The sequence below is a fragment of the Tursiops truncatus genome, chromosome 2, assembly GCF_011762595.2.
Source record: "Tursiops truncatus isolate mTurTru1 chromosome 2, mTurTru1.mat.Y, whole genome shotgun sequence".
Lineage (NCBI taxonomy): Eukaryota > Metazoa > Chordata > Mammalia > Artiodactyla > Delphinidae > Tursiops > Tursiops truncatus.
In genome coordinates, this window is record NC_047035.1 from 74,705,408 (window position 1) to 74,728,531 (window position 23,124).

At 40.7% G+C, this 23,124-nt stretch overlaps 1 protein-coding gene and 1 long non-coding RNA gene across 4 annotated transcripts in view; one reads left to right on the top strand and one right to left on the bottom strand.

Moving 5' to 3' along the window:
* The window catches only part of OXA1L (OXA1L mitochondrial inner membrane insertase), a 33,365-nt gene extending 28,964 nt beyond the window's left edge, over nt 1-4,401 (bottom strand). For both annotated transcript variants that reach the window (XM_033851363.2, XM_033851362.2), the window contains exons 1-2: nt 4,313-4,401; nt 3,694-3,855 (exon numbers count right to left, since the gene is read on the bottom strand). In XM_033851363.2, the coding sequence (XP_033707254.1) occupies nt 3,694-3,855; nt 4,313-4,375 (225 nt within the window). In that variant the 5' untranslated portion in view covers nt 4,376-4,401. The remainder of the gene's footprint in view (nt 1-3,693; nt 3,856-4,312) is intronic.
* A 143-nt stretch (nt 4,402-4,544) lies between these two features.
* LOC109552287 (uncharacterized) overlaps nt 4,545-23,124 on the top strand; it is a 91,703-nt gene continuing 73,123 nt past the window's right edge. The window contains exon 1 of one of the 2 annotated variants that reach the window (XR_012329412.1): nt 4,545-4,694. This is a non-coding gene — a long non-coding RNA (uncharacterized lncRNA). The remainder of the gene's footprint in view (nt 4,695-23,124) is intronic. The other variant, XR_012329413.1, reaches the window with a different exon arrangement.

Sequence of the window (23,124 nt, forward strand, 5' to 3'; positions counted from 1 at the left end):
TTGTAGTGAGGTGGATGGACCCAGAGGCTGTCATACAGAGTGAAGTCAGTCAGAAAGAGAAAAAACAAATACCGTATGCTAACACATATATATGGAATCTAAGGGGAAAAAAAAAAAAGGTCATGAAGAACCTAGGGGCAAGATGGGAATAAAGACACAGACCTACTAGAGAATGGACTTTAGGATATGGGGAGGGGGAAGGGTAAGCTGGGACAAAGTGAGAGAGTGGCATGGACATATACACACTACCAAACGTAAAATAGCTAGCTAGTGGGAAGCAGCCGCATAGCACAGGGAAATCAGCTCCGTGCTTTGTGACCACCTAGAGGGGTGGGATGGGGGGGTGGGATGGGGGGGTGGGAGGGAGGGAGATGCAAGAGGGAAGAGATATGGGAACATATGTATATGTATAACTGATTCACTTTGCTATAAAGCACAAACTAACACACCACTGTAAAGCAATTATACTCCAATAAAGATGTTTAAAAAAAAAAGATTTGTATTTCTCCTTGATAAACCCTAAGGAGCGTATGAACTGGATTTTGGGTGAGGGAACCTTTCCACTGGTTTGAATTTTAAAAGGCCCTTCCTCTTTGGTTTCAGGTTTTACCTGATTGAGCTCATTAGGCTTAGGCTCAGGCTCAGGTCTTTGTGGGCTGAATTTACATTTCTGATTTGTAGAGATTTTCAAGACAGACAGTTGCTTTTAATTCCCCAAAGAACTGGTTAGTTGCCTAAATGATACTAAAAGATTGATTTGCCCAACTATATTTTCTTTGTTTTTTTAATACCACTGAGATTTCCGACTAAACTGAAAACCAAGAGTTCTTAGGGTTCAATTTATCATGTCTTCAAAAGTTTGGACAAGGCATTCAACAAAGGCCCCCTTTCTGAGTGCACCAGTTAGATCCAGAGCAAATCTCTATTACTATTTTCATTAACCCTGGAATATTAGCTCTCAGTTTTTACTTTGTTTTGTTCGGACTCTGGTAACCCTACTGGTTTCCTTCAGTATGCTTAATTAATATTGTCTGAGGGGCAGATTTATATGCCCTGTCTTATAATCCCAGGCTGGGGAAGCATTTCCCAGTGAGACATAATATCTATCCTACAATATAATTAGGCAAAAGAGATGTAACCCTCTTACATAAAGTCCATTTAAATATTTTTATCTCAAGTCTATCAACTTCTATATCTTTAACTTTAGTTTCCATTAGGATCCCATCAACAAGCCCTGGTCTTAAAAGGAGTCCAGAAACTTCCTTTTTATCCCAATCATTTAATCTATTTTTGTATAAAAGGCTCTGGGGTGCCCAGTAAGAGGTTGAGCCAAGGGACTCAGGCTCTTTTGTCAATCTTTTAACTTGATCAATTGGCCTGTGGCCCCAAGCAATTGCTGGTCAGGTATCGCAGTGTAAGTTTCTTATAGCCTTTAGAAGGGGGGAAAAAGTATATATACACACACACCCACACACACACATTACACTGGAGTAAGTAAATAAGAGTGGACTCGTTTGGGGCCCTTTAATGTTGGGGACCAATAACATTGGTCCATCCAACCTCAGGTAGTGTTGTATCAAAACCTTTTGTTTTAACCCTATTAACATCCGTTTTATTTATCTCATTTCTTAATAGCCATCTAAAGATTTCTTTATCCATTTGGGATGAGTTCCTTTAAAATTTCCACCTTGTTGGGAAGAAGACTCTAGATTTTCCCTTCATTTTTTTTAACCTGCCTGTTAATCAGCCTCATTAACATTATCTTCAATGTTTTGCATCTGTAAGACCCTCTGAAGGGAAGCAGAGACCACAAATAAGGTTTCCCAAACCCTTTTTTTTAAATTAAAGGGAGTTTTAAGGTTAACTATTGTGTGTGTGTGTGTATCCACCTTCTAATTTATTTTTTATAGGTACCAATAAAACAGCTGTTTACAATGACAGCTCTCTAAAAATTTAGAAGTTTTTCCAATTTAAAGGATCCAATGGCTATTGATAGGTGGTATTTTAATTACAACTCAAACCGATAAGATGCAAGAAGCATCCCCACAAGAGAGTGCAAAGGATGTAGCCTTCACAGATCTAGAAAGTTTACTCCTAAAAAATAGTCTAAGAAATTAGAGGTCTTTGTTATATAGGCTGACGCACCGAAGGTTAAGATGACTGAAGTCCCTGAGAGCTGGCGCAGTCAGACAAGACTGCTCAGAATCTCAGTCTACTCAACTTGCTGCCAAACGTACACCATATATGTACTTTCCGGATGGCAGAGACCAACTTCACACACACAACACACACATACACATACACACACACACACACACACACACACACACACACACATGCAAGAAGATCAGGTAAAACGTTTACATTTCAAAGACAGAAAAATGCAAGTTCCCTAGAAGGGCTTTTGTTTCTTTGTAAGGTCAGAATACCAAAAAGATGTTTTATCAAGCTGGCTTTCTCTAGCTTAACTGCATATAAAATAAAAAGAGTCCATATTGGCCATTTTCAGGGCAAGATCTCCTTTAATTCCCAATTAAGTACCTACTTGTAAATATAAGCACAGAAACCTGGCAGGGTGTTAATTGGAGGCTAGCTTTCTGAAAAAAGGTTAGGCCAGCTTCTCAGCTAGTCACCCAGTCCAGACCACTCAGAGTGTCTCAACTGAGTAACTCCCAGTATCTTTCAACTGTGCAGCCAGGTGCCTGTTAGCCACTGCCAAATAAAACTCAGGATCATCAAACAATAAATGGGAGATCCAAGAACCAGGAGAGACTCACCAAAATTTGTCTGGACTCTCTGAGGAGGCAGATGGGTACAAGAGGCCTCTGCTAGTACCAAGGCTCAAGTTCCTCAAGTTCCTCAAGCCCGCGTACCGCAAAAAAAAAAAAAAGGACTAAATTCATTAACTTGAGACATCTGGTTTTTGTTTAATTAGCAGTAATTTTTTGGTGTTTGACCACCTGTTGTTTTTGGTTTTTTTTTTTGCGGTACGCGGGCCTCTCACCGCTGTGGCCTCTCCCGTTGCGGAGTACAGGCTCTGGACGCGCAGGCTCAGCGGCCACGGCTCACTGGGCCCAGCCGCTCCGTGGCATGTGGGATCTTCCCGGACCAGGGCACGAACCCATGTCCCCTGCATCGGCAGGCGGACTCTCAACCACTGCGCCACCAGGGAAGCCCTAGTGCTTTTCTAAGTATGGAAAGACGCAAGACTTTGGGCTTATTGAAATCATTCCTTTGATATGTACCTTAACTGTCTAGGGCCAGTTTTGTTTCTCCATCCTGAATTCCCTCAGGGTGCACGGTTGGGGGTGGCTGGGGTGGCTGCAGTGGCTGAAGGCCGCAACATCCTTTGTTTACTGATATAGCAGGTGACATTCTTTGTCCACAGTTGATATGCAAATTATAATTTTTCTAATACACACACAGAATCACATCTCATACCACCATCAGTGGCTTGCCACCATTCTGGCAAACAACGCCTAGTATATAACGTAAATCTTTCCTCCTGTGCTCTCAATAATTTCCCCGCTGATTTGAAAATCTATCCCAAGCAGAGATGCTGTCATTTCGGGAGTTGGGTGGAGTGCGGACAAAAACTCTGCTCCACATTCCCCTCCCCCTAGTCAAAGCAAAATAAAAACAAATCAAAAAGAAGCACCACTCCTAACACTGCAGGGACGAAACGTCTCTTACCTGGGCTTCTGCAAAAGAGATGGCAGAGGTACTGAGGCCCCGGGGGCCTGGGGCCGCGAGGAGGACATAGTGCGGGTGCCCGCAGCAGCGGCCGGCTGGGAACCGGAGCCCAGCTGTCAGCGCTTTCCGGGGCCATTGGCAGGGCCCTGCGACGCTGTGGAACTGAGTGGGTAAAAGGAAGATGGAATCCTTTTACCGGGTGAAGTCGCTCATTATGCTCACCGTCTCCCCCCGCACCCCCCCCCCTCGCCCAGACAGGCAGCCAACTACCACAGGTGAGCACATTCTACTCCCCGCGCTCAGACTGCGACCCTGCAGGCTTGCAAGCTGTGAGTCCTGCATCTTAGCTACTGCAGACCCACCCCGGGGCCCAGAGGTTGAGGCTGAGGTTTCCTTAGAAGGAGTGACGCTTGGTCCCAGGAACAGACCACGATACTAGGCTGCTGAGCCCGCGGAGTCGGGAACGGAACCCTCCCGCGTCCTCATGTGACCCGAGGTCACGAGACGCAGGTCCCGGTGAGAAGATCAGCGTCTTCTCATGCCCACAGCACGAGTCATTCCTGATTCGGGTCACAGGGATAGGGTGGCATCCTGGCGCTCGGCTCCGGGACATCCTTACCTGACGCTGGGGCCGTAGCAGGCGCAGAAGCTCCCGGCGTCCGCACATCAACCCCAGCGCCATCTTACCAGGAAGAGGACTTACGTTCGCGTCTGCGCACTCAGAACCGCAGCCTCGCGGGAGGAGGCCCTTTTGGAAATGGGCATGAAGCCAGAGCTGTCGCCACGCTCAGGAGGTAAAGGAGACTGGAGCTTGACGACCATATTTGAAGTGGGTAAGAAGCTGCAAAGGGCCACCTTAACAAGATCGCGCAGAGAGTGTTTTCGGGAGATTGAAGTTCAGAGCCGTATCACCACCGGCGTTCGTTAGTGGCTGCATAAACTTGGGAAGTTTTCTTTGTCTTTAAAATCCGTGATTCTCCTGCGACTTGTTAAACTAAAAGGTACCCTCTAGACGACCTTGGCTGTCCTTGGTGTGGGGTTGTCCTGGCCAGTGATGTTCGATTCTTGTTGCTAGATAATACTGTAATCGCAGATCCAGTGAAATTTGAGAGTGGTCTGGAGTTTGACAGAAATTGAGGGAAGGCAGCTTCTAGGAAGTATTTTCCTTCCAGATAAAAAGACAAAGCTTCAAGAGGAGGCTCCATCTTTCCCCTTCCCTTTCCTTAGGGGTTGGTTGAGGAGCATCTTGTGACATTGAGGGGACAAATCTTTAAAGATGAAAGGTGGATCATTAGGGAGTTTGAGATTGACGTGTACGCACTGCTATATTTAAAATGGATAATCAACAAAGACCTACTTGTATAGCACAGGGAATTCTGCTCAGTATTATGTAACAGCCTAAATAGGAAAAGAATTTGAAAAAGAATAGATACATGTATAATGTATATGTATAACTGAATCACTTTGCTGTACACCTGAAACTAAAAATATTGTTAATCAACTATACTCCAATATAAAATAAGAAGTTAAAAAAAAAAGCTAACATGCTGAAGATGGTTGTATGGAAAGATAGAAAACCCCTGAATACTTGATGATGTCATTGAGCTGCTGCAGCAGGCTTGGAAACACCTATCTCCAGATTTTGTTGTGTAAGATAATTGAAGGTCATTTTGTCTAGACTGGTAGGTCTCTGTTGCTTGGGTTCTTGAAACTGATAGCATTTCTAGAGATACATGAGGTGAAGTTCCCCTCCTCCAAAGAAAAAAGAAGTAAGAAAGGTGGGAGTTGAGTATGTTTGAACCCCTATGAAGACTCAAACTACAGAATGCTTTTGAAATAGCAAAGTATAGTTTGGGAAAGATACAATAGCTTGAAACGATTTCAATCACTGCTAGTTTGGGCTGGTTATAAATGTACCGGACAGGAATGGTAAAAACAGAAGGCAAAGAAATATAATAGAGATTTAGTGGTAATTAGGGGTATGACCTATTAATCACATATATTGGACACCATTGTAAACAAGCTTTTTAAAGATTACTTTGAAAAATCAATACAGTTAGAAGTAATGACAAATATACAGCTACAGAACACTTGGCAAAAAAACCAAAAACCAAACAACCTATCATATGGTAGACTGTTACTTTGGTGGCCCCAAATGAATCATTCCTCTCAGTTTTGCACCCCTGATAGTTCCCTCCTCTTGAATCTGGGCTGGCCTATGACTTGCTTTAATCCTTAGAATTCATTTTAGGCCTATGCCTTAAGAAGACAATACTTTTGCATTCAGGGAGATGCCACTGTGTTGGAAGTTTGACTTCTCAGACTTCCATGCTGTGAAAAGCCCAACCTAACCACACGGAGGAGCACTGAGGCCTTGGCTAACAGCTCCTGTTGAGCTCCCAGCCAACAGTCACCACCAGCTCTCCAGCCATGTGAAGAAGGCCATCATGGAAGTGGATTCTTCAGCCTCTACTGTAGTTACTTTGGGTGACTCTATGTGGAGCAGAGATAGGCTGTTTTCTCTGCTTAGCTCTGCCCAAGTTGCAAAATACAAGCAAGTAAAATGATTGTGGTTTTAAGCCACTGAATTTTGGAGTACTTTGTTGTCTGGCAGTAGATAACTGAAATAAATTTTAATGTTATGTGAATAGGTTTTTGTGCTTGGGAAAAGAGCATTTCCTTACCACTAAAGCTAACTGAGGTCTGCTTATATTAGTTTGCACTTATTTCTGATATTTCTGTGTGTTTTTATTGCCTTTTCATGGGAATTGGTCCTATTTTTCCTTTTAGATGGTACATTTCCAGAGGCAGGGAACAAGCCTCCTATCTTTTGTACTTTTTCCCCCTCATTAAGCTTTTCTGTTTTTTTAAATTTTATTATTTATTTTTATTTTTGGCTGCGTTGGGTCTTCAATGCTGTGCGTGGGGGCTACTCTTCGTTTTGGTGCGCGGGCTTCTCATTGCAGTGGCTTCTCTTGTTGCAGAGCACGGGCTCTAGGCATGTGGGCTTCAGTAGTTGTGGCACGTGGGCTCAGTAGTTGTGGCACGCAGGCTCTAGAGCTCAGGCTTAGTAGTTGTAACTCTTGGGCTTAGTTGCTCTGCGGCATGTGGCATCTTCCCGGGCCAGGGCTTGAACCTGTGTCCCCTGCATTGGCAGGTGGATTCTTAACCACTGCGCCACCAGGGAAGTCCCAACAATGGTGTTGATATGAATATTTTCCTTTCCCATTTTGGCTTAGATTTAGCGATGGCTTTCACGAGACCTATGTCCTGGTGGCAAACCTGTTGTGAACAAGAGATTTGCACCTGATTTTAATTCTCATTAGGCATATTAGGTTTTTGAAAGTGACTGGCTGGCTTTCATTAGGATCACAAATTAAAGGATCATAAATTAAGAAAGCCATGATGTAGGTGGTCACTCTAGTTTAAAAAGAGCAATTGCTGTGACTTGGCTGTGTATGCACGTAATGTGTGTGTGTGTGTGTGTGTGTGTGTGTGTGTGTGTGTGTATGCACTCATGTGTAGTTGTTAGTAGGATTGGGAAATGGAAAGATTGATAAAAACTGGCATAGAGCTTCAGGTTTCAGGCAGAGGAAGAAGAAGGATAAAACCAAAATAGCAGATGGCTACAATGAGCTCAGTTTTTTCTTCTCTTCTGCTAGGAATTGAATGCTTGTGTCCAAAATTCCAATGTTGAGGGTCAATTCCCCAATATGATAGTATGTGGAGGTGGTACTGATCTACACATAACTTCCAAACAAAATTGAACATCCTTTAAAGGAATACAATACAATCTAGACACTCAACAGTATAATATTCACATTGTTCAACATCCAATTAAAAATTACTAGGCATGCAAAGAAGTAAAAAAATCAGTAGGAGCAAAGTCAATATAAACAGACCCAGAAATAACAGAGATGATGAATTAGCACAAAATTATGTTTAAAAAGCTACTGTAACTATGCTCAATGATTTAAGGGAAAAAGTTAACATAATGAGGAGAGAAATAGATATGAAAAAAACTAGGTGAAACTTATAGAGTTGGAAAATACAATATTCAGAAAATGAACAATTCACTGGCTGGGCTTAACAACATATTAGACAATGCAGAAGAACAGATCAGTGAACTTGAAGACCTAGCAATAGAAACCATGCAAACTAAAGCACAGGGAAAATAAAAGGCTAAAAAATTAAACAGAGTCTCGGTGACTTGTGGGATAATCGTAAGTGGTATATTATACATATAGTTGGAGTCCTGGGACAAGGGGAGAGGGACAGAGGAAACATTTGAAGAAATAATGGTTAAAAGTTTTAAAAAATGATAAAAACTATAAATTCACAGATCCAACAGACCACAAGTAGGATAAATACAAAATCATACCAAGCCACATCATGATTAAATGGTTGAAAACCAGTGATAAAGAGAAAAATCTCCCCCACCCCGTGTTATTGAGATTCAATTGCCGTATAACACATATGTTTAAGGTGTACAATGTGCTGATTTGATATATGTATATATTGCAAAATTGTTATCACAGTAAGGTTGGTTAACACATCCATCACCTCACATAGCTGTGTTTTGTTTTTTTTCTTTGTGGTAAGAACTTTTAAGATCTACTCATTTAGCAGCTTTCAAGTATATAATACAGTATTGTTAACTATAGTCACCGTTCTGTAATTAGATCCCCAGAACTTATTCACCCTATAACTGAAAGTTTGTACCATTTGACCACTTTCACCTATTCCCCCCCATCCCTTGCCCCTGGCAACAACCAATCTACTCTCTATTTCCATGAGTTCAGCTTTTTAAAGATTATAACATACAAGGGAGATCGTACATATTTGTCTTTTTATGTTTGACTTGTTTCTCTTAGCATAATGCCCTCAGTGTTCATCCATGTTGTTGCAGATGACAAGATTTCCTCCTTTTTTATGGTTAAATACTATTCCATTATATATATATATTTATGTATATATATATATATATATAATATCATGTTTTCTTTATCCATTCATCTGTCAGTGGACACTTGTTTCAGTGTTTTGCTTGTTGTAAATAATGCTGCAGAGAACATAGAAGTGCAGATATCTCTCTGGGATAGAGATATCATTTCCTTTGGATAAATACCAGGAGTGGGATTGCTGGATATAGTAGTTCTATTTTCAAGATTTTGAGGAACCTCCATACTGTTTTCCAAAGTGGCTGTACCAATTTACATTCCACCAGCAGAATACAGGCGTTCCTTTTTTTTCCATATCCTCATCAGCATTTGTTATGTCTTGTCTTTTTTTTTTTTTATGTCTTGTCTTTTTGATAACAGCCATTCTAACGGGTGTGAGGTGATAATCTCATTATGGTTTGATTTGCATTTCTTTGATGATTATTGATATTGAGCACCTCTTCATGTACCTGTTGGTCATTTGTATGTCTTCTTTGGAAAAATGTTTATTCAAGTCCTTTGCTCAATGTTTTAAAAACATTTTTTATTTCTTTAATGTTGTATCTATTTTATTTATTTATTTTTGGCTGCATTGGGTCTTTGTTGCCGTGCACGGGCTTTCTCTAGTTGCGGGGAGCGGGGGCTACTCTTCTTTGCGGTGTGCGAGCTCCTTATTGCAGTGGCTTCTCTTGTTGTGGAGCGTGGGCTCAGGCGTGCAGGCTTCAGTAGTTGTGGCATGTGGGCTCAGTAGCTGTGGCATGTGGGCTTAGTTGCTCTGTGGCTTGTGGGATCTTCCCAGACCAGGGCTTGAACCTGTGTCCCGTGCATTGGCAGGTGGATTCTTAACCACTGTGTCACCAGGGAAGTTCCCGTTTAAAGTGTTTTAAAGAGAGTATATAATGAAGTGTTAGGTAACAAAATACATATTAACTGTGAGTTCAAAGTTAATATGGGCCACAACAGTCACGGAAAATTCATGAAAGAGGAGAGTGGATGAGATTTTGGCTGGTGCTTCCAGGCAGAGGGAGTAAAACAACAGGCCTGTGGAGGATAGTATGAAGACTGGTCTGTAATGGAGTTAACCCTGTTATTCCTTTACAAAGACTTTATCCTAAGAAATTAACCAGTTATATTCATAGATGTTAATTACAGTGCTATTTAAGTTGGTAAAAACTTGAAACAATCTCTATTTTGTTTAAGAGTTTCTCCTAAGAAAATAGTAAAAAATACCATATTCAAAGATGATCATTACAGTGTTATTTAAAATGACAGAAATTGGAAACCATCTACATTTTAACCAATAGGGAAATGCAAATGGCTTAGGCTGCATTCATTCAACAGAATGTGTGTTCATTTCAAAATGTATTTTTAATTATAACAAGTTGGCAAAATGTTTATGACTTAGTAAAAAATGTATATAATTATGTAAAAGAAGCAGAATGCAAAACTATAAGTACATTATGCTGTTAATTTTGTGGAAAAAAAATGCATGTCTTAGGAAAAAAGCCTGAAAGAAAATACACCAAACATCTTATATGAGGATAATCTCAAGGTGATGTCATTATGGGTGATTTTTATTTCCATCTTTACATTTTCCTGTAGTTTTAACACTTCTAGCAATGATTATATATTTTGTTTATATTCCTAGATACTATCTGTATTAGCTTACTGGGGCTGCTGTAACAATATACTAGGCACTTAAACAACAAATTAATTTTCTCATAATTTGGGAGGCTAGAAGTCCAAGATCAAGGTGTCAGCAGATTTGGTTTCTTCTGAGGCCTTTCTCCTTGGCTTGTAGATGGCAACCTTCTCTCTGTCTTTACATGGTTGTCCTTTTGTCTGCACATGTTTCTGGTGTCTCCCTTTGGGTCCAAATTTCCTCTACTTATAAAGACAATGGTCACATTGGATTAAGGCCCATCCTAAAGACCTCATTTTTGCTTAATTGCCTCTTTGAAGACCTTGTCTCCAAATACAGTTACATTCTGAAATAATGGGGGTTAGAATTTCAACATATAAACTTTGGGGAGACACGATTCACCTTATAGCACTATTTAAAAATATGATTGGTATAATATTGAAAATATGAGAAACACAAAATGGGGCAAGTGTGAGTAGAATAGAAAGATATATGGTGGCTAATGGTGGGAGAACAGGTGAAATAACAATGATACCTAAATTATTTTTTTCTTTTTTTAAATTGAAATATAGTTGATTTACAGTGTTGTGATAGTTTCAGGTAGACAGCAAAGTAATTCAGTTATATCTATGTATGTATATATATATATTCTTTTTCAGATTCATTCTATTATAGGTTATTACAAGATATTGAATATAGTTCCCTGTGCTATACAGTAGGTCCTTGTTGGTTATCTATTTTGTATATAGTTGTGCATATCTGTTAATCTCAAACTCCTAATTTATCCCTCTCCCTCCTTTCACCTTTGGTAATCATAAGTTTGTTTTCTATGTTTGTGAGTCTGTTTCTGTTTTGAATTAAGACCTAACTTAAAAAAAAAAACAGGCCTAACTTAATTTTTTATATTCAGTTCTCTCTGTTCAAATACCTGGTGTAGTTTCTGTCTCTTGACTAGACTCTGATTTTTACAGTAGTGGAGCTGGATTTGGGGAAGGTGTGGGTTTAGTTTTGGATATCTGAATTTGCAATGACAGTGGGATATTCATGTAGAAATATCTTGTACCTAGATGGAAAAATGACCCTGGAGTTTGTGGGAGAGATAGGAAACTGAAAACATTTGTCATTGTCAGCACTGATGTGATGATGGAAACTGTAAGACTACTTGAATTCTCTGGGTGAGCGGTGTGGCGAGCCAAGAGCAGATGGTTGACCATGGTCTTGCATATACTCACAAAGAAAAAGTAGCAAAATTAAAAAAAAAAATCACAAACTTGAACATATAATGATGATTTTATGATAAAGCATTGATAAATGAAGCTCATACCAAGACTTTTGTTTTTTTGTACAGTTAACTTCTTACCCAACCTGTGTTTCCAAGTCTATCCCAATATTGGGGCTATTGTGACAAATCAAAGCCTAGGAACCCTGGAGCTCTTACTTTTTTTCCCCTAAGACCTTTGGGGAAAGCCCCCAGGTCACATTGAAGGCAGTGACTTATCTTTCCTCTTTTATCTTTTGCTTTTGCCAGTCTGCTAACAATACCATAGTGGTACTGCAGAACATTATAAAAATTATGAGAATTTTTTTTTTGTAATAGGTCTTTTTTTTAAAAATAAATTTATTTACTTATTTATTTTTGGCTGCGTTGTGTCTTTGTTGCTAAGTGCGGGCTTTTCTCTAGTTGCAGCCAGCGGGGGCTACTCTTCGTTGCGGTGCTCGGGTTTCTCATTGCGGTGGCTTGTCTTGTGTGAAGCACGGGCTCTAGGCACGTGGGCTTCAGTAGTTGTGGCACGTGGGCTCAGTAGTTGTGGCGCACGGGCTCAGTTGCTCCGTGGCATGTGGGATCTTCCCAGACCAGGGCTCGAACCCGTGTCCCCTGCATTGGCAGGCGGATTCTTCTTTTTTTTTTTTTTTCTGTACGCGGGCCTCTCACTGTTGTGGCCTCCCCCGTTGTGGAGCACAGGCTCCGGACGCGCAGGCTCAGCGGCCATGGCTCACGGGCCCAGCTGCTCCGCGGCATGTGGGATCTTCCTGGACCGGGGCACGAACCCGTGTCCCCTGCATCGGCAGGCGGACTCTCAACCACTGCGCCACCAGGGAAGCCCATGGCAGGCGGATTCTTAACCACTGTGCCACCAGGGAAGTCCCTGTAATAGGTCTTTATTGGAGTATAATTCCTTCACAATACCGTGTTAGTTTCTGTTGCACAACAAATCGAATCGGCCATATGCATACACATGTCCCATATCCCCTCCCTTTTCAGCCTCCCTCCCATCCTCCCTATCCTATGCTGCTGCTTCCCACCAGCCAACTATTTTACATTTGGTAGTGTATATATGTCAATGCTACTCTCACTTCGCTGCAGCTTTGCCCTCCCACCCCATGTCATCAAGTCCTTTCTCTATGTCTACCTCTTTATTCCTGCCCTGCAACTGGGTTCATCAATACAATTTGTTTTAGATTCCATATATATGTATTAGCATATGGTATTTGTTTTTCTCTTTCTGACTTAACTTCACTCTGTATGACAGACTCTAGGTCCATCCACCTCACTACAAATAACTCAATTTTGTTTTTCTTTATGCTGAGTAATATTCCATTGTATATATGCGCCATATCTTCATTATCCATTCATCTATCGATGGACATTTAGGTTGGTTCCATGTCCTGGCTATTGTAAATAGTGCTGCAGTGAACACTGTGGTGCATGTCTCTTTTCAAATTATGGTTTTCTCAGGGTATATGACCAGTAGTGGGATTGCTGGGTCATATGGTAGTTCTATTTTTAGCTTTTTTAAAAATTATTTTTAGCTTTTTTTAAACCTCCATACTGTTTTCCATAGTGGTTGTATCAATTTACATTCCCACCAACAGTGTAGGAGGGTTCCCTTTTCACCACACCCTTTCCAGCATTTATTGTTTCTAGCTTTTTTGATAATGGCCATTCCGACCATCATGAGGTGATACCTCATTGTAGTTTTGATTTGCATTTCTCTAATAGTGATGTTGAGCATCTTTTCATGTGCCTCTTGGCCATCTGTATGTCTTCCTTGGTGAAATGTCTATTTAGGTCTTCCGCCCATTTTTTAACTGGATTGTTTGTTTTTTTGATATTGAGCTCCATGAGCTGTTTGTATATTTTGGAGATTAATCCTTTGTCTGTTATTTCATTTGCAAATATTTTCTCCCATTCTGAGGGTTGTCATTTTGTTTTGTTTTTGGTGTCCTTTGCTGTGCAAAGCTTTTAAGTTTAATTAAGTTCCATTTGTTTATTTTTGTTTTTGTTTCTGTTACTCTAGGAGGTGGGTCAAAAAAGATCTTGCTGTGGTTTATGTCAAAGAGGGTTTTTCCTATGTTTTCCTCTAAAAGTTTATAGTGTCTGGTATTACATTTAAGTCTTTAATCCATTTGGAGTTTTTTTGTTTTTTGTTATTTATTTTTGGCTGCATTGGGTCTTCGTTGCTGTGTGCGGGCTTTCTCTAGCTGCTGTGAGTGGGGGCTACACTTCGTTGCAGTGCATGGGCTTCTTATCGCTGTGGCTTCTCTTGTTGGGGAGCATGGGCTCTAGGCGCACAGGCTTCAGTAGTTGCAATACATAGGCTCAGTAGTTGTGGTTCACGGGCTCTAGAGCACAGGCTCAATATTTGTGGCGCACAGGCTTAGTTGTTCTGCAGCATGTGGGATCTTCCAGGACCAGGGATCGAACCTGTGTCCCCTGCATTGGCAGGCGGATTCTTAACCACTGCACCACCAGGGAGGTCTCCATTTGGAGTTTATTTTTGTGTATGGTGTTAGGTAGTGTTCTAATTTCATTCTTTTACATGTAGCTGTCCAGTTTTCCCAACATCAATTATTGGAGGGGCTGTCTTTTCTCCTTTGTATGTTCTTGCCTCCTTTGTCATAAATTAGGTGCCCATATGTGTGTGGGTTTATCTCTGGGCATTCTACCCTGTACCATTGATCTATATTTCTGTTTTTGTGCCAGTACCATACTGTCTTGATTACTGTAGCTTTGTAGTATAGTTTGAAGTCGGGGAGCCTGATTCCTCCAACTCTGTTTTTCTTTCTCAAGATTGCTTTGGATATTTGGGGTCTTTTGGGTTTCCATACGAATTGTAAGATTTTTTGTTCTAATTCTGTGAAGAATGCCATTGGTAATTTGATAGGTATTGCAATGAATCTGTAGATTGCTTTGGGTAGTATAGTCATTTTCACAATATTGATTCTTCCAATCCAAGAACATGGTATATTTCTCCATCTGTTTATGTCATCTTTGATTTCTTTCATCAGTGTTTTATAGTTTTCTGAGTACAAGTCTTTTGCCTCCTTAGGTGGTTTATTCCTAGGTATTTTATTCTTTTTGTTGCAATGGTAAATGGGAGTGTTTCCTTAATTCTCTTTCTGATTTTTCATTGTTGGTGTATAGGAATGCCAGAGATTTCTGTGCCTTAATTTTGTATCCTGCACCCTTACCAAATTCACTGATTAGTTCTAGTAGTTTTCTGGTGGCATCTTTAGGATTTTCTACGTATAGTATCGTGTCATTGGCAAACAGTGACCTTTTTACTTCTTCTTTTCCAATTTGTATTCCTTTTATTTCTTTTTCTTCTCTGATTGCTGTGGCTAGGACTTCCAAAACTATGTTGAATAAGAGTGATGAGAGTGGACATCCTTGTCTTGTTCCTGACAACTCATTCAAACATCCACTGTGTGCCTACTTTGTGTCAGGTGTCTGTTATGTGTGTAGTTTACTGCTGACAGTTGTTCTAAGCCTTTTCTCTCCTTTGGTTCCCTCTGGTTGCCCCTCAGTACATATACCTTCTTCTCTTTTGACAGGGGCCCTTACCTCCTACTTTCCTAACAAAGAAAAGAACCATGTGAGGTGAGCCTTTTAATCCATTCCAAAATAACTCTGTTTCTTTCTCCCCATCTTAGAAGAACTGAACTTCCTCTTTTTTTTTTTTTTTTTTGCGGTACACGGGCCTCTCACTGTTGTGGCCTCTCCTGATGCGGAGCACAGGCTCCAGACGCGCAGGTTCAGCGGCCATGGCTCACGGGCCCAGCCGCTCCACAGCATGTGGGATCCTCCCAGACCGGGGCACGAACCCGTGTCCCCTGCATCGGCAGGCGGACTCTCAACCACTGCACCACCAGGGAAGCCCTGAACTTCCTCTTTTTAAGTTTGAACTATCCTTGTGTTCTCAATCCTCTTTGTCTTCTCCCTCTTCATCCTTGTGGGTGCTATAACAGCTAGAATCAAAGATTTCTCCCTTAAATATCTTCTTTTTGTCTAGCTTAAGCACCTTTAATTTCCTCTTCTCTCCTTGGCCTGTAGACATAATCTTTTTTCTCTGTGCTGGAACACACACACACACACACACACACACACACACACACACACACACACACACACACCTTTGTTTGACCTTGATGCAACTCTTAGCCTATTTTTCTAACCCTTTTATTGTTGTAGGTTTATAATGGAGCAGGAGCCTACGGGACCTTCCCCAGACAGGCCCTTCCCCCATATCCAATGTTCAGCTTATCTCTGAAGTACCTAGATAATAGTATTTGATGCACATTTCCTGAGTTGTTTTACAGATGTGAACCCCCCCCCCCTCAAATGGAAGATGTTAACTACTTGATGACCTTTAGCACATAGCCCCAGCCCTCCTGGCGCCTAAGGACTAATAATGTTAACCCCTGTGACACCGCCCTGTTCCCTCACCATCAGCCAGTCACAGAACTGTGCATGAGTCGATCACATGCCCTGCAACCTGCAACCGTACCCTGCAACCGTCCTCCCTCACCTGGCTTTTCAAAATGCTTTGCCAAAACCCTTCTGGGAGCTCGGGGTTCTTTTGGGCATGAGCCACGCTTCTCCTTGCATGGCCTTGCAGTAAACCTTTCTCTGCTCCAAACTTTAATGTTTCTGTTTGTTTGGCCTCACTGTGCGTCAGGCACAGGAACTTGTGCTAACAGGTTTAAGAATGAACCTCCATTCCCAATGCACAGTCACTCCTAGTTCTGCTCGCTTGACTCCTGCTGCTGCTTCGGCCTCTGTCCCTGTCATTCAGACTGGTCACCGAAAGGCAGTCCTGGCTTCCTAGTCACAAGGCACAGTGGGTTTTTCTCAGCCCTCCCTGTCTTAGCTTCTCTGTGGCATTTGACACTGTTGATCCCCCTTTTTTCTAACACTCTCTTCTCTTGATTTTCATAGCACAACATATGATTTTCTTCTCATCTTTTTGCTCTAACATTGTCAAAACAGTTTAGATGACTAAATGTACTGAGCCTAACTTCCAACATATCTGTTGCAGTTTGAAGGGGTCAGGAAGGAATAGTGGGCGTTACCAAAAGCTGATGGCTGCTCAAATAGGCTTTGTAGGATGTTGTCCAATGATGTTAAAAGCTTCCTCACTTGGAAGGTCTAGATATTTGATTGTGTCCAAGGCTGGTTAAAGTAACCAATCTTATAGGAGACTAATGCTCCCTATGTAGTGTCTTCCCTGAGCAGAGCTTGCCTTTCCAATTCTCTTTATTCCTCTAAGTTTCAATCTTTCAGTTTCTAATATCTCAGATGTATTAATTCCATTGTTGAGCAGTGGTCACGCTCTCTCTTCTGATTTTTACTTTTTATTTCCTAATGATATGTGTTGATTTTACTTGTCACGTTTTCAGAGTTCTGGAGGTGTTTGCTGTCAACTCAGTGTTCTATGTAAGAAAAAAGCCCCACTTTGTTTGACAGGCTTTTCTCTCTTCTTAAATGTAGGAGTTATTTAACATAATCTAGATTTTGAAAAGTAGAATGCCTCATGGAGATTTTATGTTTGTTACTCAAGATGTAGAAAATAGAGTTCATTTTTGTCTGAGAAGAATCTTCTCTCCATAAATAAAAAGTGATTACTTGGGCTTCCCTGGTGGCGCAGTGGTTGAGAGTCCGACTGCCGATGCAGGGGACGTGGGTTCGTGCCCTGGTCCAGGAAGATCCCACATACCGCGGAGCGGCTGGTCACATGAGCCATGGCCACTGAGCCTGCGCGTCCGGAGCCTGTGCTCCGCAACGGGAGAGGCCACAACAGTGAGAGGCCCGTGTACCACAAAAAAAAAAAAAAAAAAGTGATTACTTAAAAAGTCATCATCCTATTGAGAATGGATAAGAATAAGAAAAAATAACCTGGTCTTATAAACAATTTCTTTTTGTATTGTGCTAAGTTATAGGTGAACTTCTAGTTCTTACTGTTGTTAGTTGATACTTAACATGGAGCCTTCAGCCAAATGAGAAGGGAACCGTGCGTGGTGAGTTGATGGAAAATGGAGCCTTTACGGCGAAGGAAAAAGAAGTCTGAAGTTGTTTCTCTGTGAACTTTAACTACTGTTTCTTCCTGATTTCAAACATGGCAGGTTTTAATAGAGACTTAACATTCATCCCTGCTGTTGTCATTTACTTTGAGTTAACCATTTATTACTGAAACTTAAAGATAAAATCTAGGGAGATTTCTCAACTTAAGGTTCATAGCCTTTCTCTAATTATCCCTCTTCTCTTACGTTGTGCTGCCTTTCCCCTATACATTTGTTGTACCTGGGTACATTGTGAAGTCCAAATTCACATTCTGTTTTTATTTCAGTATGAGGGAATTTCAGAGTATAAGGTCACTTGGCTAGTAATAAGTAAGTCAGGTCAAAAATTTATCCTAGATCTCCTATTAGCCAAATTGAGAACAGTTAGAACCTCAGAATTAATAATAACATAGTAATCCACTAACTAAAATAATCCATGAATCCATACTGATGTACACAAATGAATGAATAAATATATAGAAGGTAAAGAAGGGAAAATCTCCTTCCAGCAGAATGCCAACTAATAAATGTGATAAATGAGGAAGGAATGATGGAATTAGAAAATCACCATTTGGCAACCACCATATTAATAATTGCTTCAGGCAAGAATCATCAAAGGAAGCTAAAATTTGTGGGGGAGTTTGCTAAGGAACATGACACTTACATAGTCTCAAGATTATCTAGTGATTACACAGGGAAAAATAGTAATTTTACAGTGGCACAATCTGGTAGACACTGACTTAATCAAATAACCAAAATTAATATTACCAATAAGGAGACCAAGTAGCATCATGTACCTCTGATGTGATGCATTGACAAGTTGGCATTCCTGCCAAAAATGCATAATCTGAATCTAATCATGAAGAGACATCAGACTAATCCAAACTGAGGGATTGTCTACAAATAACTGGCCTGTAGTCTTCAAAAAAGTCAAGGACATGAAAAACTGATTAACTGTTCCAGATGAAAGGAGGATAAAGACACATGACAGCTAAATGTAACATATAATCCTGGAATTGGAGACTGCACTTAAAAAAAAAAGGAAGGACATTGTGGAACAATTGATGAAATTTTACGTGGGACTGTAGATTAGACAATAGTATTGTATCAAAGTTAAATTTCCTGATTTTGATAATTGTATTGTGATTATATAAGAGAATGTGCTTGTTCATAGGAAATGCCCATTGAAATATTTAGGGGCAAATAGGTACGATGTTTGCAACTTAATTTCAAATGGTTCAGAAAAAAATGAGTACACATACACAGAAAGAATGATAAAGCAAATGGGGCAAAATGTAAACACTTGGTGAATCTGGGGAAAGAGTATATTGGAGTGCTTTGTATGATTCTTGCAACTTTTCTATAAACTTGAGATGATATCAAAATAAAAAGTTACCAAATAAACCCAATTCTGAATTTTGGGGGATTAATTTTTTTAAGTAAAATCTTTAATTGAAGTATACTAAGCATACAGAAGAGCACAGACACCAAAAGTGTACAGCTCAATACCTTTTTATGAAATGAACCCCCCCGCATAATCGTGATCCAGGTTAGGATCTAAAATATTACCGACATTCTGGAAACATCCTTCCTAGTCATTACTCCATCCTTCCACTGCAAACGCAACCTCTATATGACTTCTATTATCATGGTTTAGTTTTGCCTCTTTTTGAATGTCGTGTAAATAGAATCATACCATATGATTATTTTTTGTGTTTATTTTTTCCTAACATTTTGTCTGTGAGAGTCATTTCTTGATGCAAGTAGCTGTAATTCATTTATTTCTTTTTTATTCTTTAATATTGCACTGTATTTAAATAGACCGTAATTTATTTACCTGTTCTAACATTGTTGGACACTTGGGTTGTGTAGTAGACAGTCTCTAAGATAGCCCCTAGTGATCCTTGTCTCCTGTTATTCATCGCATTGTGTAATCCTCTCTCCCTGAGTGTGAGCTGGACCCAGTGACCAGTCTCTAATGAATAGAATACGGCAAAAGTGATGGGTTTTCCCTTCTGCGATTAGGTTGCAAAAAGACTGTGGCTTCCATTGTGGGTTCTCTTTCTTAGTTTGCTTACCTGGGGGAAATCAGTGTCATGTCATGAGTCAACCCTCTGGAGAGGTCCAAATGGTGAGAGATGAATGAGCTTGGAAGCAGATTCTCCAGCTCCAGGCAAACCTTGAAATGACTGCAGTCCAATGGCTGACAATTTGACAGCAACATCATGACAGACTAAGAGCTAAGCCACACTGGATTCCCGACTCAAAGAATCTGTGAGATGTTAATGTCTATGTTATCAGCTGCTAACTTTGGGCATAATTTGTTTTGCAGTAATTGATAACCGATAGAGATTTTTTTTTTCTAGTTTTTGACTATTACAAACAGTGCTGGCCAAACCTTCTTATATGTGTAGTGCACATATGTGAGCATCTGGGGTGTATACCTAGGAGAAGAATTACTGAGTCATAGGGTATATTTATGACAGCCTTACAGTTTTCCAAAGTAGTTGTACCGGTTTATAAGCCCACAACAATGTATGAGAGTTCCTATTCTTCCATACCCTTGGTAGCACTAGGCATTATCCGTCTTTTTAATTTTAGTCAGTATGGCATATCATTTAAAAATATATTATCTTGAGATAATTTCAAACTGAGAGAAAAGTTGCGAGAACAGTACACAAAACTTCCATATTCTCTTTACCTATACTCCCTAATTTTTAACATTTTACCATATTTCTCTTTCCCTCTAATGTATATGATGATTCTTTCTCTGAGAACAAGTTGCAAACATAATGACCCGTCCCTTAAATACCACAGTGCATTTCCCCCAAATAAGAGCACTTTCATATATAATCATACTATAACCATCCAGAATCAGAAAATCAGCATTGATACAACACTATTATTCAATCCATAGACCCTGTTAAAATTTTGACAACTATCCCATTCTCTTCCTCTCTTCTGTGGTCTAGAATCCAATCCAGTATCATGTTGCATTTAGTTGTCATGTCTCTTTAATCTCCTATAACCTAGAATAGTTCCTTAATATTCCTTAATGTTAATGTCTTTCATGACCGTTGACAGTTTTAAAGAGTATACATGTTTCTGTTAGTACCGTTGATTGGGGTTTGTCTGATGCTTCCTCACATCCAGACTCAGGCCATACATTCTTGGCAGGAGTACCACCCAACCCCCCCAAAACAAACAAACAAACAAACTGATGCTGTGCTCTTCTTAGAGAATCACATTGGGAGATATCCAATATCAACCTGTCCCATTGCTGATGAGGTTAACCAAGATCACCTGGCTAAGTTGATACTGCCAAGTTTCTCCACTGTGATGTCATCATTTTCCCATTTGCAATTTAATAGTGTTTTGTAGGGAGATAGTCCAAGACTCTCCCAATATCCTGTTCCTCATCAAACTTTAGTCACCAATCTTAGTATCCATTGATGACTCCTGCCTAAATCAGCCACCAATATGGTGGCTGCCACATGGTGATTTTTAACGTCCATCATTCCTTCTACATTACTAGATGACATTCAATTGTCCCTTCCTTTTTTTTTTTCTTTTTCTTTGGTATTTGGGATCCCAGTTCCCTGACCAGTGATTGAACCCGGGACCCCTGCATGGCGAGCACAGAGTCTTAACCACTGGACCACCAGGGAAGTCCCCTCTTCTTTCTTATTCAGTCATTCTTTCATTCATTTATTCATATCAGTATGGACTCATGGATTCCTATGTTAGTCAATGGATTAAGATCTATCATTATTATAACATTATTATGATGATCAGATTGTTCCAGTTTTTTTTTTTTTTAACATCTTTATTGGGGTATAATTGCTTTACAATGGTGTGTTAGTTTCTGCTTTATAACAAAGTGAATCAGTTATACATATACCTATGTTCCCATACGTCTTCCCTCTTGCGTCTCCCTCCCTCCCACCCTCCCTATCCCACCCGATTGTTCCAGTTTTGGCTAGTGTGAACCCTCTCAAGCTGAGTCCCATGTCCTTTGGACATATCAAAGTATTCTTTGAGCACTTCCTTATTTTCTGCTACAACAGGATGTTCCAAGCTCATTTTATGCCCCGGTCCTGGAATCAGCCATTTCTTCAAGGAGCCCTGTTTCCTTTTATTTGTTTATTTTTATTTTTAAATTAATTTTTATTGGTGTATAGTTGATTTACAATGTTGTATTAGTTTCAGCTGTACAGCTAAGTGAACCAGTTATACATATACATATATCCACTTTTTTTTTAGATTCTATTCCCATATAGGTCATTACAGAGTATTGAGTACACAGTAGGTTCTTATTAGTTATTTATTTTATATCTAGTAGCATGTATATGTCAATCCCAATTTCCTAATGTATCCCTCCCCCCCGATTCCTTTTAGTGGAGAATGGTGTTTAGAAACCAAGATCTGGGTGTTTAGTATGCTTATAATAACTATGTATCACAGGCATCCATTGATGATCTGTCCTATCTATCTATCTATCATCTATTTATTTCATCATGTATGAGTTCACACCAAAATCTCTAATTCCAATCCAATACCTCCGTTTTTTTTCTAGTCTTCCTCCATTCCATTTGTGTAAATTCCTCCTCAGGCCCTGATAAGCCTGGCTCTCATTGTCATATATTTACTTATTTCTCAGTCTTCCTGGATGTAACCAATCTCCCAACCACAAAGACTGCCTACTTGGCTGGCCTTCTTCTTGGTCCTGCCAACTTCTCAGTCTCAGCCCTGATGCCATTTCCTTGGCCAGCATCTGCCTTAGTTTGTTCTCTCCCTGTGGCTGCCTTTTTGGCAGCCACACTGCCACCTTCAAAGATTGGGCAAGGAAGGGCAGGGAAGAGGGGAGAGCAAGAGCCATCCTGCTATTTTGACTCTTAGACCAGCGTTTTATTGATCTGGCTCCTTAGTGAGAATTCAGCTCACTTCAGGAATAGATACCCACTGAGAGTTTGGCCCCTTAAAATATCCCAGGGTGCTGGGTTATTTAATGACTTAAAGTGACTAATATTGGCAGGATTAAGCATTATTTAATGAGAATAGGGGGAAGAGAAACAGCAGGAGCAGGTGGGGAAGGATAAACAATCACCACTCCAGTTGGGCCTTGGATAGAGCTCAACTTCAGTCCTAGTTTTTTTTTTTTTTTTTTTGCGGTACGCGGGCTTCTCACTGCTGTGGCCTCTCCCGTTGCGGAGCACAGGCTCCGGACGCGCAAGCTCAGCGGCCATGGCTCACGGGCCCAGCCGCTCCGCGGCATGTGGGATCTTCCCGGTCGGGGACACGAAGCCGTGTCCCCTGCATCGGCAGGCGGACAATCAACCACTGCGCCACCAGGGAAGCCCCAGTCTTAGTTTTATAGTGAAAATGGTTCCCATCAGTGCTCCTGCCCCAGAGCGTGAGCTTGCCATAGAAAGGCTGTGTTGGGTTGGAGAGGGGATGGAAGATAGGTTTTCAGATCTATTCTGAAGTGGAATGCACATTTTAGGATGG